At 43.0% G+C, this 14,225-nt stretch overlaps 1 protein-coding gene across 17 annotated transcripts in view; it reads right to left on the bottom strand.

The window, feature by feature from the left end:
• Positions 1 to 14,225, bottom strand: part of ADGRL3 (adhesion G protein-coupled receptor L3) — a 478,165-nt gene that overhangs the window by 89,415 nt on the left and 374,525 nt on the right. For all 17 annotated transcript variants that reach the window (XM_015861714.1, XM_032444013.1, XM_032444015.1 and 14 more), the window contains 3 exons: positions 11,366 to 11,671; positions 9,234 to 9,337; positions 2,470 to 2,655 (listed from right to left, as the gene is read on the bottom strand). In XM_015861714.1, coding sequence (XP_015717200.1) covers positions 2,470 to 2,655; positions 9,234 to 9,337; positions 11,366 to 11,671 — 596 coding nt within the window. The remainder of the gene's footprint in view (positions 1 to 2,469; positions 2,656 to 9,233; positions 9,338 to 11,365; positions 11,672 to 14,225) is intronic.

Here is a 14,225-nt window from a genome sequence, read left to right as displayed (position 1 = left end):
AACAGTGGAAATCTTCCCCTGGGTAAATGTGGCCCTATGAAGACTTTACAGACAAATGGAGATCAAAGAAATCCTTGCTGGAAATTACAGAGCTATCCACTTGGGGGTCTCACCAGTCTGCTACAGAACAATTATTACCTTAATTAAGCCTGATCCAGTGGAAAGCAGAAAGCTTTTAGTGACAAGAAAGTGGCTCGTGAAAGATGATGGCTTTTAAAAACTCTGATTATGCCAGTTTATTTCAATTCATTGTACATCAGGTTGTAAAAAAGAAAAAAAAAAAAAAAAAAAAAAAGACAAAAGCAAAGGAGCACAGGTGACTACTTTCAGATGGAGCATGAAGGCAAATCCCCAGCACATTTCCTCTAATGACTGAAAGAATATTTAATGGCTAGTGCTCACTTTATTTCTCCTTTCTGACCAAACAACACTAACTAAAACTCCTTGCAAGTGACTTTTTCCTTTTTATTTTTTTATTTTATTTTTTTGGACATACTCTTGATCAGCGAAGGGGAAAATGGAGCAGTAACTCTGCTGCCTTTTGTTTGTCCAATACTACTTCCAAGCCAAATTCATGCATTCTTAAACGAACACAGAACAGTTGCTCTTCTAAAGAATTAAGTGGGGAATGAGAGCAAGTAAATTACTGAACTTGTCATCTGGATCACTGACTCGCGTCGCTGTTTTGCAGGACTCCACACGATCCAGAATTCTAATGTGGAGTGCAATTGATTTGTATAAGCTGCTTGTGCAGAGCTGATAGTGGGTGAAAAACCTGCAAGGGGAGCCACAGGAGTGACAGCAGAGCTGAGTGCCTCTGCCTCACAGAACCCGTCAGTCCCCTTGGTAACTCCCACCTGTCACCAAGACACAGCCCCATTTTGTGTAATCGGAATGAACAGCAGGAGGTGGGGTTTAAAAGATGAAAAATATGTGCTTGCAAAGCTGAAGTGACAAAATGTTGGGTGTGGCTAGGGCATATTCAGAACAGCAAGCAGACTACAATCATGAAACCTGTTAGTAGGTGACATTAATTGCTGGTTCTACCTGATATTGTCAGATATCACCATTATTTCAAACAAAACCGTGGTTTGATTATAACAGAAATGTTATGTTGATGTAACAGTTAATATAATTATTTCTGACATGGTTATAAAATAGCTGGAAGCAGCACTAATTACAAGCATCAGGATAACCCAATTCACAGCACATGCAAAGCACATGATATGCAGGACGACTTCAGTTCCCACATGGCCATAATCTTAAACAATCCTGAAGCCCTTCACATTTAAAAGACAATACATCAACAGTAATATCTTACCACAAAAAGACAACATTACTTCTCTGAAAAACACGTCTCTTCTGAAGATATGGTAAAAAATTCAGGCTTAGCTGAGATCATTTTTTCCCTGTATAACCTCACAATAAAATCCGCTTTTCACTTACGTGGATGCCAGGACTGTCAGAGCCGGCTACGTTGCTAACAGCAAAATTTGGGATCTTTTTTAAAGTAGGTGGCCAATAAAGGCACATGCAGGTAGCCACAAGGCTCAGTTGGTCATTGTTCTGATGCCAGGCCTGCACAGCACACTGCCTGAATTCCAGGTAAGTCTTATCCCATGTGCTTACATGAGATTCCGTGATGAAGAGGGCCCTGGACCAAGGAAATCCTACATTTAAATATATTCCTGCAGACTCCACAGCCAGTATTTTTCTCCCATGACTGGCAATTTTTAGCGCCTTTAATATGTAGCAAGTACACTTTGGCAGAGGACAAAGAAATCACAGAGTCATCATGCAGAAAAGTGCTTCTGGGCTACATGACAGGCAATCATTTCAAAGGCCCTCTAATACAAAGTCATCTTCAGCACCTCAGATATAAATATGCTGACATCTTACGTTCCTTTGATAAATGTATCTCAAGTGTAAATAATATTCTGTTTGCTTTTATTTGTTTATATTTATGCACACTAGTGCCCATTTGAACTTCACATTCAGCATTTTTTGATGTTACACAATGAAAAATCAGACTCTGCATTTTTGGGTTTTAAAAATTCAGATATTATGGCTTATTTTACTCAGACAAATTCAGTACTGGAAATGCTACACAAAATTCTGGTCTCAGTCACACTGGCACAAATCCACAATAATTGCCATGGTATCACTTGGCTTATTCTCATACTGAGCTATGAGAGCTGAGACCATGACGAAGTACCTGGAATTTATCTGTCTACATATCTAAGGGTATACATTTCCCAGCACCAACAGTACAGTCAGCATTTACAACTTTTTCATTTCTCAAGAGAATAAAATACACTGTAAACAAAAACTGCCAGGTACTCTTGTCTACTAAGAAAGAATCATTGCCTTCAAATGGCACCCGTTCAGAATGAGATTTCTAATAGCTCTCTGGGATCAGCCAAGCCTTTCTCCAGCCTCTAGTACTTTCCCCAGGACCTCTGTTCTTACCTTATTCAAGCTGCGTGCAGCGCTGTCCTTCCCACCTGGCGTTAGGTTTCGGAGCTGCACATCAAGCAGGTTCACCAGCTGGACCATGGCAGACACAGAGTACGTGATGTCACCAGCATACAAGTGGTTTCTGGTGTGCTCTGCAAGCTCTCGGGCAATATTGGCAGCCATCTCCCCTGACTTCATCTGCAATGGAGAAAGCAGGATAAAAGGTTGACCCTTCGCACTTAGTCTGACATTACTCCAGCCCTCTCAGCCTCACAGGTTTAAGTGAGCCAGTTCCTTGCAAAGCAATGTTCTCAGGAAGGAAACGTGTATATAGGCTCTTCTGTCAAGAAAGAGCTGATTTGATTCTAGATTATTAGACAGTGACTAGGTGATTTCTGTTACAACTCCAGCACCAAAAAAAAAAAAGTTCCTTGCAAAAGTAACAAAAACAGATGACACAGTTCAGATGAACATGCGAAAAACTACTGTCAATTCCCATTACCTGGATTTATTAATCAGGCACTAGTTTAGCACTTAGCACTTGCACACAGGCGATGTACTCCTCACCACAATGGCTGCTACTTCTGCAATAAGCCTAGTGAGTCTTAGCTTAAAAGCACACTAACTCAGGAGCAAAAGGCTTAAGGCTTCAAACAGAGGCCTGTAAGAAGGGAAAACCAAGTATGCTGTTTGGGTGTATTTCCCATTAAAAGATTTTTATTGCCTAATTGAGTCATAAAATTCATGAATCACCTGTAGTGAAATTCACTGCATAGTTATTTGGGAAGTTCTTTTTTTTTTCCTTTTCCTTTTTTTTTTTACTGGCTCTGTATTGCTCTCCTTGCCTTCTGCCCCCTCCCCCTCCTGTGCCATGAGGATGTGGGGAAGGGCAACTGGTCCCATGGCCTTCCTATTAGCAGCTCACTACAGAAGTGCTATTGTAAATTTCTGATCCTTCTTCATTACATACTACTCTGTTCTGGAATGCATATCCATGGGGAATATGTCAGGCTTAAAGAGAAGTTACACTGGATGACATTTAAATGAATCTCCCACTTCTCTGTCAGGTTCAATGACCAAATCTACTGGGTTCTTCACATGAAATTTCCAATTGTTTCATCTTCCAACAGTTAGAAATCAGATATCTACCCTCCTCTCTCAATTTCTGGTGCTTATTATAAAAACAGGATTCTAGGGAAATACTGCAGGCAGAGCTTCTACCTCTCAGTAAATCAATTAGCTCAGTTATAAATGAATAACTTACTTCCATCAATTTGACAGCAACAGCCCATCTGATTTAATGAGATCTAACTGAAGATGTTCATATGCTCATCTTCAGAGAATTAAGCCATATGATGGTATAGATAAGACAAATAAAGGAGATAATGTGTTGTTCTTCCCAATAGAGCAATGATAACATATATTCAAAAACTGAATTATTTCTTCCTTGTTACACACAAAGCTAATGCCATAGAAACCAGATCCTGTTCTTACAGCTGCCTCTTTTCATAAGCAGCTGAAGAAAGCCAAGAGTCAGCATAGAGGCTGAATTTTGACCACCTCTGTTGGTACCCAGGATATTAAAGAATGTCTCCATCAAGTTCCTTCATGTAAAGAAATCAACTTCAAGATTTTCCTGCAATTTGTCCCTGAAGCTTAACATGCATCATGACACACAATGCTTTTGTAAGCCTTACAGAAAACTGCAGAAGTGTTTTACTCAGAAAAAAAACTGCTACTCACATTTCATGCTTACATTTTCTCTTGGATGTATCTTTGCAGACTAGCCTACTCAAAGCGAATTCCTCATCTGCTACAAAGACAAACCCAAGAGCATTCTTCCCCTGGAATAAGGCTCTTGTACTGAACTGCAAACTATCAATCATTGCTCCTACCTGTTGGCAAAAACAACATGGGCTGATCATTAATAAATTCCTTTGCTTTCATAGAATCATAGAATTACCCAGGTTGGAAAAGACCTCAAAGATCATCAAGTCTGACCACAGCCTAACCATAGTACCCTAACTCTAACAACCCTCTGCTAAATCATATCTCTGACACAATCAAACAGCTCTTGAACACATCCAGGAACAGTGATTCAACCACCTCCCTGGGGAGCCTATTCCAGTGTTTAACAACCCTTTCTGTAAAGAAGTGTTTCCTAACGTCCAACCTAAACTTACCTTGGCACAACTTGAGGCTATTTCCCCTTGTCCTGTCACTTGTCACCAGTGAGAAAAGACTTGCCCCGCTCTCACTGTAAGCACCTTTCAGATACTCCAAGATAGCCATAAGGCCTCCCCTCAGCCTCCTTTTCCCCAGACTAAACAGCCCCATCTCCCTCAACCTCTCCTCACAGGGCTGATTTTCCAAGCTCTTCATTGCCCTTCTCTGGACCTGCTCCAGTACTTCCATGTCTTTTTTGTACTGAGGTGCCCAAAACTGAACACAGTACTTGAGGTGAGGTCTCACCAATGCCTCACCAAAGCATTCTGTTCAAACCAAATTTAGTTTCTGGTTGTTCTGGGTGATTTTTAGCTTTTTTGCAAACTGCTTAGATCTAGTCTTGGAATGCTAATTTGAAGGAAAGAGGATGCTTTTCCTGTCAAAATCCAAACACACAAAACAGATTCTTCTGTCTCTGTCAGAAACCGCTCCCTTGCTTTCATTTGAGCATGCTGGCAGGATTCCACCCAGACTTATAAATGAGCATTGACACACCTGAAATTGCGCTGTGCAACACTTGCTAACATTCTTCTTGTTTGTACTACTAGCTCTCTTATTTTTGCAACTGAAATGACTGTGAAGTAATAGTTGTTAGATAAGGCATAAATTCTTTCCTGCTTCATATACTCAAGGAAGAGAATTAGTAATAGTAGTAGGAAAGCATTGGAACAGGATGCCCAGAGATGTGATGGATGCCCCATCCCTGAAGACAGTTGAGGTCAGGCTGGATGGGGCTCTGAGCACCGTGATATATCTGTAGGTGTCCCTGTTCCCCAGCTGGCCTTTCAAGAGTCCCTTTCAACTGAAATGATTCTATGACTTATGGAGTTTTGTTTGGAAAGCCTAACAACTCTCCTGTAGCGTGTTTGCTGCTTCATTCCTACCTTTCTCAGGGGCAATCAACTGCAGAAGAGGTCAGTAGAATAAAAATGGGGAAACTACAAAGAATAATTTATGAAGGAAAATTCAGAGGAAATAAAGGATGCCGGGGAAGAGAGCAAGTGTGCTGAAACATCAGTGGTCATAAAGGCAAAAATATTTTCCTGCAGCCTGGGGCTAACAGTGATATAAAAGGGTGGTATGAAAGTCTGAATGAGGATTTTCAAACCAGTGTCTCACAGATGGACCGGTCAGCTCCAAAGGCCACGGTGCTGATGTCATTTTCTGAAGGGGCAAGCATCTGACAGGTTTCACTGGGCACCACCAGCTGCCAGCATGGGGCTATGGGACAGCTTTCAATACTACAAAGACTTCATGGCCATTTTGTTTCCCTGGTAGTGGTTTCATCACGCACATGCTCGTCAATGCAGCATAGTCAGGGCACATCTACCACCCTTTTTCTGAAGAAGAAAATGCCATTCCACCCAATTTTGCTTTTTTTTTCTTCTCTTCGATGATATCTAAGTATATAACTGACGTGTTACAAATGCTGGCTGTCCAACAAAGAGGTGTATTGCTGCTCTCTACGGAGCACAACAGACCTAGAGAACAGTGAAAAAGTCTATTTGAAACTCTACTCAAACAACTTTCAGGAATCTGCATTTAACTTGCCCTTACTAATCTGCTAGCTGCAGCATCTGCTGCTTCAAGTACATTATAATGCATTGAACACAAACTGGCAGAAGCAACCTGGATGAAGAATTGCACTGCAGTATCATTAGGACTCTGCCCTCACCCTTAGGCCTGGATACTCCTGGAGGATGTAACACTTTTTATTGTACTACATAGAGGTTATTCTCTCTTTCAGAGCCCAATATTATATTGAGCCTAGTGGGGCCTCTCCACCCTGGGAATCACCCTCAACTGAGAGCTGCAGCAAGGAAGAGAGATTTTCAGGCATATCACATACTGCGCAAAGGCCAGTACTGATGAAAGCAAGAGGTAAAACAAACAGGCTAAGGCTGAACATATGACCTCATGATTAGGACGATGCAATGTATCCAAAGCTGACCTTTTTGTTTCCTTTTACTGCTTGACTCTAGAAATAACCCACACAGCAGTGCATAATTCAATAGCGCTGGCAAGTTTATTCTCCTGCTATGTTACGAGGGCATGGTAGGCACCAACAATAAAGTTAAAGTAAATGTCAAGGGGGCAATGAATTGCTGAAGCGGACATTTGTTCTGATCTTCCATCAAGCACAATAACTCTAATGGAAGCTAACAGAGAGTTGTAAAACCTAATACTATGATGCAAGCAGGCAAAAACTCAGTGTACAGTCTGAGCACAGCAGGAGAAAGAAAAGAAGCAAGTAACAATCCTTACTTCACTATAGATACAAGAAAGCAAATACAGCATTCCCCTGCCATTCCTTCTGGGTTGGCTGAAAGGGAATCCCATCATCCTTCTTCCTGAGCAGTTTGGACCCAGCAGGGTTGCAGTGACAATTTCTGAGGCGTACAGCAGACAAAAATGAAGACACAGTGGGTAGGTATAAATCTTGACTGCCTCTATGCAGTGCTATGATTACAGAGAGATGGGTGACCAGGGAGGATCTGAAAGCTGGAGACACAGGATAAGTTTTAGCTGCAGGTGACAGACATACCCTACCTCCACTGCATGGTTGGTTTACTGCTTCATCTGGCTGGCCTCACAGCATCCAGAAAGGAAGCTGGCTCTGCCCTGGAGGAGGAAGGCTCCTTTATCAGCTTTAGAGAACCAAAGGAGCAAATCAGCAGGTTCAGGGCAGTAGTGTTCTGTCCACGGTGGGGATGTGTGAAACCAGTGACCAGATGGATATAACAGACCCTGACTCTAAGCACAGTGGTGATTTACAAGCTTCTCACTCAGGCAGGGATACCATGAGGCTATTGGCTATTTCACAAGTAATCTGAAATCTAGCTTTCCATAGCGGTTAGGCCACATAGTCCCAAGATCCCAACCACTCAGGCACAAAAAGGTTTGACCCAGAGCTGTCTGTCAGGCCCCCTTTGTCTTCCCACCAACTTGTGAAAGGTTCCCAAAGTTGAACATAGCTAAATTCCTCCAGAAAACAACACCTTCTTCCTCCTATCAAAATAAAATAAAATATATACATATACATATCAGTCCCAGTTGTGGCCTGCTGGGCATCTCTGGAAACCTGGCTCTTCAATTTTAGCCTGCTTTGAAAGCGCATAACAAATTAAATGGGGCTCATTTGTTACACAAATGATAGCTGTGGTTTCAAATAAAGTAAGCCTAACCTTGATGGAAATTTCATCAGTGCAGGCTATTATTTCCCTCTGCTAATGGCTAATGGCCTAGCCATCTTCACTGAGCAGCAAGAGGTCTCCCCGCCGCCTGGGTGAATTATGGCTGGAGTAAGCAATATTAACCCCTCCAGGATAAGTACGTGGGTCATAAAACAGGAACTGCACAGCTGCTAATGGCAACAAAGGCAGTATTTATTAATCAGCTAGCCTAAGCATGTGGCAGGAGAGCTGCCCACCCTCCTGTGCGGGACAAAAACACCAGGAAGGACCAGGGGGCTTCCTAACAGCTGTACTGTGTCACTGCAGCCTTGCCTTAATTTATGTCTTTCCCTCGTTTTGGGGAGACATGGGTATAAACACAGATGACGTGGGATAGGGTTGACTGGGGGTGTACATGCTAGTTATTCACAGGTTGTTGAGCCTCAGCTAAGATGGGAGATGGGGAGGAGAAAGACAAACAGGCTCATCTGTAAGGTCACCTCTTCACCAGTGAGGACAGGTGCTCCTGGAGAGCAGTGCTGCTACCATGCTGTAGTGCAGCTAGCCTTCAACACTGGGACTTTCTTGCTCCTGCTAAAGGAGCAAATAAATCCACACAAATTGCTATAATAAGGATTCAGCCCACAGACTCTGTGGCGTAAACACACATCTGGTCTCTGTAATGAAATCAGCTGAAAGCACCACTGTGCATTAATAACAAAAATGTTCAACATATTGCTACCAAATAAGCTCTGCTTGTCTTGAACTTCCATTGTCACATGTTAATGTACTTTTAACAGTGATAAACGATGAAGTGCTACAAAACATTCATCAAGGGACTTATGAGTAAAAAGTAACACATTACTGCAGTGTTATTTTCTATTCTACTAGTCTTTTTACAATTCGGGAAAAAGTTAGGAACAAAAAGTCAGTAGCACAATGCAACCATTTCATACGGAGCTTGCTTTTCTTCAGTACAGATTTCTCAGCTACAGGGTTTATCCTGTGCTGCACGGCAGGAGAAAATCCTTGGGGATGCATGCAAGGGAAAGTTTCCTTTTGCAATAAGTTGGCACTTTCATATGTCCACCCACCACCTCCTCCTCCTTCTTCCTCCTTTTCTTGCCACAAACAAGAACTGTCATTCATTCTACATTAATTCCGCTCTCCAGCTCCTTTTCTTTGCCATTCCCTCACCCTCTTTCCCTTAATTTCCATTAGGTTTTTACAGTCCTGCTTTCTCCTTGCAATTCTTAGCTACTACAGTCTGCTCATGCTTTTAAGGGTGACTGTTGGTCACTTTGGGTTCTCTGCTGTGAGAACAACCAAGGAACTAAGGCAGGTCAGCACAGAGACCCAGTGTGAAGAAGGTTTTACCTTTTGAGTGATGTGGTTGATCCAGGGAGAAGAGCAGTTGCTGAGATCTGGTCCCTGGGGCTCCCAGATTCCATCTGGTGCAAGGCACCGGAAAGTTGCAACGCCTGGAAAAGGAAAGCCACTGTATTCAGTGTTACTGGTCACAAACTCAATCTCCATTTCACCAGATAAAGACTATAGACAGGGGGCTTTGCCTCAGGTCAGACAGAAAAAGTTCCCAGGCAGTAAGAAAGTGAAGCTGGATCTCAACCACTGAGTCAACACCGCAAGTGCTGGCCTAGCCATTTTGCCTACTCTCCCCCACCACTAGTGTCTTAGGATCAGATCATGAGCTTCCACTTCCTTGTCCCCTGATGCTTTATAAATTTTTTTTACTGCTCTGGATCTTCATTAAACCATTTGGATGGAAAAATACAAAAGTTTAAATGCTATAAATGCTAAGATTAATACTGAGTTTTATCATCCATCCCTGACCATCAAGATAGACGTTAGAGGAGAGTTTTGCCTGGCATAAGCTTCCCAGATCCTAGCTGCAAAAGACCATAGAGAGTCTCGGGACAAAGAGAAACATCTCCAAAATGGTGCAGTTAAAGACTTCTGAAAAACAAGAAAGCAGAAAGCCAGTACACAGATGAAAGACTCTGCATCCTGTAAAGTGGTCTGTCCTGCAGAGCCAAACTTTTCAACGGGGGAGTGAATTACATACTAGGTCTGATGGCAGTGCCGATTAAAACCAGTGAGAGTTTGCTGATGCCTTCAAAGGGAGTGGGAAGAGGCCCACTGCTAACATACCGCAGCTTTTAACAAATGACATGAATCACTGAAATCAGAGATTGGAAAGGCTTATTGCCTACTCCAGACCGTCAACAAGCTGGGTCTGTTCTTTTTTTATATTCTTAGCTATTTTCATGCAGTCCTTTGCTCTTCTGCTCAGAAAATAGGACCCTGCATTCAACGTTCATTTTCCCTTTTTATCATTTTCCCTTCTTGAAGTTTCAGTTCAGTCTACCTCTTCCTCTCTCTGGGAACCACATGATACCTTTTGTACACCTAATTTTACCAAGAGGAGCTGAGAAAGACAGTAAAAACATTCTTTACCTACTCTCACCACTGACGCCTTTCCATGCCTCTTATAATCGATGTACATTTTATCACCCTGATCTCACTGAATTCAAGAAAGAGTCAGAATTCGAATACAGAAGTGTGAATGGCTCTCCAGGGCAATGGAGTGGAGAATTAATAGAGTCTCCTCTGCAAGCCAGATCCCCCCAGCCTTTATTTTCAGGCAATTTCCTCCATCTTCCGATTTCTTCTTGGCAAGCAGGTTCTCAGGGCTGGACACCAAGACTAGCTTGAAAAATAAGTTCTTTTTGAAAGCAGCATTTGCTAAAATAGGGTAAACTAAACCATATGCCAAAGCCCATTATTCAGTCAACTGTGTTCTGATTTGGACAGAAAATATCCAAAAGCAAACTTTTGGGAGAAAACAACTGAGGGAAGAGTAGAAGAAAAGGAACAAGACCCAACAAGCTGTAACCATTCTGAAAGATTTGGCTTTGCTGCTACTCTGCTTTCCCTGCTGATGGCACCAGATGCTGGCTGTCATTTGGAAAAATTACTGAGGAGTCCAGTCTGGAAATACCTGTGCTTAGAAACGTTAGCCATAATCTTTGGAATGCAAACAGTGAGGTACGGAGTTTTGGCAAAATATATCTTTTGTTGTTTATTCTCCTCTCCAAATAAGTGAAGTGTCAGCCATCAGTATATCAATCAGTGAGCCTGGAGGCTACAAATACAGGCAGAGCAGGGATAACAGGTACGCTGCATACAGCTTATAGAGCCAAGATTTCCTAGAACGCATCAAGCTCAACTCCACAAGTTGTTAGCTTCACCTCTCCTTCAGTGAGACTCTGGAATGGCAAAGATCCTATGCAATGTGCACAGCATATGGAGGCTTTGGTCAGGCCATAATACACCGAAGTAACATAGAGCTGACAAAGGGACAATGCAAACATACTGCATTGTTGAAAGTACATATGCCACAGAAGCCCAGAGTCATCTTGATCACACACTTGCAGTACCCTACAGACAAATGCTGATGGCTCACTGTGTCCCCTCAACCCTTCACTCACCTATTGAGCCCATGGGACATGGTTGCTTTGCCACTTGTCCCTGCCGGGTCCGAGACCACATAATATCACGGGCTTCCATGGGATCGCAGCTCTCGGCACCAGCTGGGGGCAGCTGGGAGGAGGCAGGAGGGAGGTGTGTGGTCATCTCATCAGGGACATCAGCCATGGGTGAGGGCATGCTGGTGCTCCTGTTCCTCCTGCCCAAGGCCGAGGTGGTGGTGGGGCGGCCAGTGCTGCTGGTGGCCATTCGCGGTGTGGTGCTGGCAGTGGTGCTCACCGGACCCAATGCCCCTGATGTTGATACCCCTGAAACAGAGCCAGAGCGAGTTAAAAGCAGGGAGGAGAAAAGGGACACAATGCACACCCAAGCCTTGACCCAAGGATGTTCCATCTGCCTGCCACCCAGAGTGGCCTGCTGGCTATAGCAGGAGCTACAATCAGTGCAGTGCTTGCTGCCATTAAGAGGGACATGGCTAGGGAAGCACACAGGGGAGTAATGATCCCCAGTGCAAAAAAGTCTTTCCAAAAGCACTAGCATCTGATAAAAATAAAGCAGAATTTTATGCTCTCTCCATTTTTCTCTCTTTAATGTCATTTTAATGTAAAAATCTTATTTTCCATCTTTTAGGGAGCATCTAGCACAGAAGTGCTTTTAATTTTCTATTTTTGTTGCTGAAAACCCAGCTGGTTTGGTCAGGAAAATGTTTTCCATGGTATAGTAAAAAAGCAAACCCATTTCCCAAAATACACAGAATGGCAGCAGAGGGAAGGATGAACACAGGACATTCTGGAGCAAGTTGCTCATTTCCTCCCTCATGCCTTGCTGTCTAGCCCTGACACCTTGCTCAGCCCCTCAATCAGCAGGCTGTATAGCAGCACAAAGGCACACAGCAGCTCAGCTGCATCCTCAGGGGTGTAATCCTTAGAGGCTATTTCACTTAAAACTGGGGCTGGGTGTCCATCAGCAAGAGGTGGCAAACCTGCTTTAGAAATGCATTAACCTGTCCTACATCCTGCCACAGATGTGCTAAATGTAGTAAAAGTTGAAGATTTTGTCTCCTATTTAGACCAAGGTCTTGGCACTGGTTGCAGCTTTTCATGGATTCCCCCATCTCTTGCCTTGAAATTTCAGGTGGAGAAACCAAGGCAGGCTCACTTCAATTGCCCTGCCATATTCTCCCATATCCAGCTTGTACAGCAGGCTGTTTCTCCCAACTCCCAGAGATAAGTGTCCTTCTGCTTCTCTTAACATAACACTTGTACTCCCACCAAATGATACACTTTCACAACTGTCTCACCAATCTCCCCAGTGGTATAGGCACAGCAAGCCAAAGGAGGACCTATGGATAGCCATCCTCCTTGTCTGATACCAGTCCCTCTTAAATTCTCATGCCACAGCAGCTCCTTAACTCCCATCTCTCCCAGCGGCCAAAAATCTCTTAGTAACACAAGTTGTTCCACATCCAACAAAAGGAATCTGAGTTTTTATATTAAAGACAGCCATGTGTGAATGCCAGCCTAGCCAGAAATTAAAATTAAATGTGAGAATCACCCTGTTGCCCTGAGCACCAACCCCCCAGCTACTCATCTATGTAAGCAGGCTCAGTGTGTGAGCTCCTGAGAGCGGAGACCTTTTCTTTTAGCTCTGGTGAAGCAGACCATGCTCACTATTAATGCTATATTAGTTATTAATGTATAATGATATTGCTGTCACTGGAGTTCAGGTAAATGTTCGTACAAGTCAACCTATTTAAAGCACAGAGATGCCTGCCTCTAGTATAGAACAGGAATTTTTCCATGCTGAAAGTCTTTCTTTTTTTTGTGTGATTTAAGTAATTTGCCTGTGCAAAGTCCGTGGTGTAGTGGGCAGTTCTTCTGCCCCAGGAGAACCAATAATGTGGCAGCTGAAGCACACATTTGCTCTGGTTGTAGTTTCAATCCAACTCTGAGAAATTCTCTACGCAGACTAAAGCTAAGTCAGAAACACAGTAAAAGCCATTTTCTGAAGAATCAGTATTTTTGCTCAAGAAAGCATTCAATTCAAAAATTCCAGCTCTGTGATCATTTTGGAAATTGAGATTATCTTCTCACCCAGCCTCCAAAAAGGCAATCAGTAGCACTATAGGCAATAAGTCAGCTGAAGATGAGGACACAGGTTAAGGAGCCTGATATACTTCCTGGTCTCCCAAGCCATGGGCTTTAGTGATGCTCTTTTTGTGCTGCAATGGCAGTATATCAGATGCTTGCGCATCATCTTGCCCTTCACTTGCAGGTTAGCAGCGCTTACAAGGGATTGGACTCATTTGGGTTACAGACCCCGGCAGTAGACTTGAGCCTGTCAACACAGGAGGCTGCGGTTTATGCATGTACGTGCATACACACACACTCATGGCTTGCTCAAGGTTTTGGGAAATGTTGACATTTCAGCAGTCACAAAGCTCATTGATCAAAATTTCCAGCCTTCTCCTACCACCTCCCTTCTACCAGGTTTGAATGAATTCCAAAAAACACAAAGTAAAACCCTGCAGACATTGACAGATTTCTTCTAGTTTCTGCTCAAAGCTGTGCAGGATCACCAAGCAGCACACAATTTCCATCTGACATTATAGGGTGGATCAAAATTTGTGGAGAACTTCAGCAAAAATTATCTGGTTTTATTACAGCAGGCCTTGCCATGAGTACATATCTTATTTCTTCATAACAATGATTAGTTTGATAAATCACAACCTGCAGCAATTCACCCATTTAGTCACGTAATAACAAGGTATTTTCCGTTTGCAAAACGAGCTACATCATGGGCTACAGGTGCAGAAGTACCAAATAGAAACAGCAGATGTGGTTCTAAGGGTAAAGCCGGTAA

This window comes from Coturnix japonica, chromosome 4 (genome assembly GCF_001577835.2).
Source record: "Coturnix japonica isolate 7356 chromosome 4, Coturnix japonica 2.1, whole genome shotgun sequence".
NCBI classification, from domain to species: Eukaryota; Metazoa; Chordata; class Aves; order Galliformes; family Phasianidae; genus Coturnix; species Coturnix japonica.
Note: the sequence above shows the minus strand (reverse complement) of the source record. Positions and strands in the feature narration are given on the sequence as shown.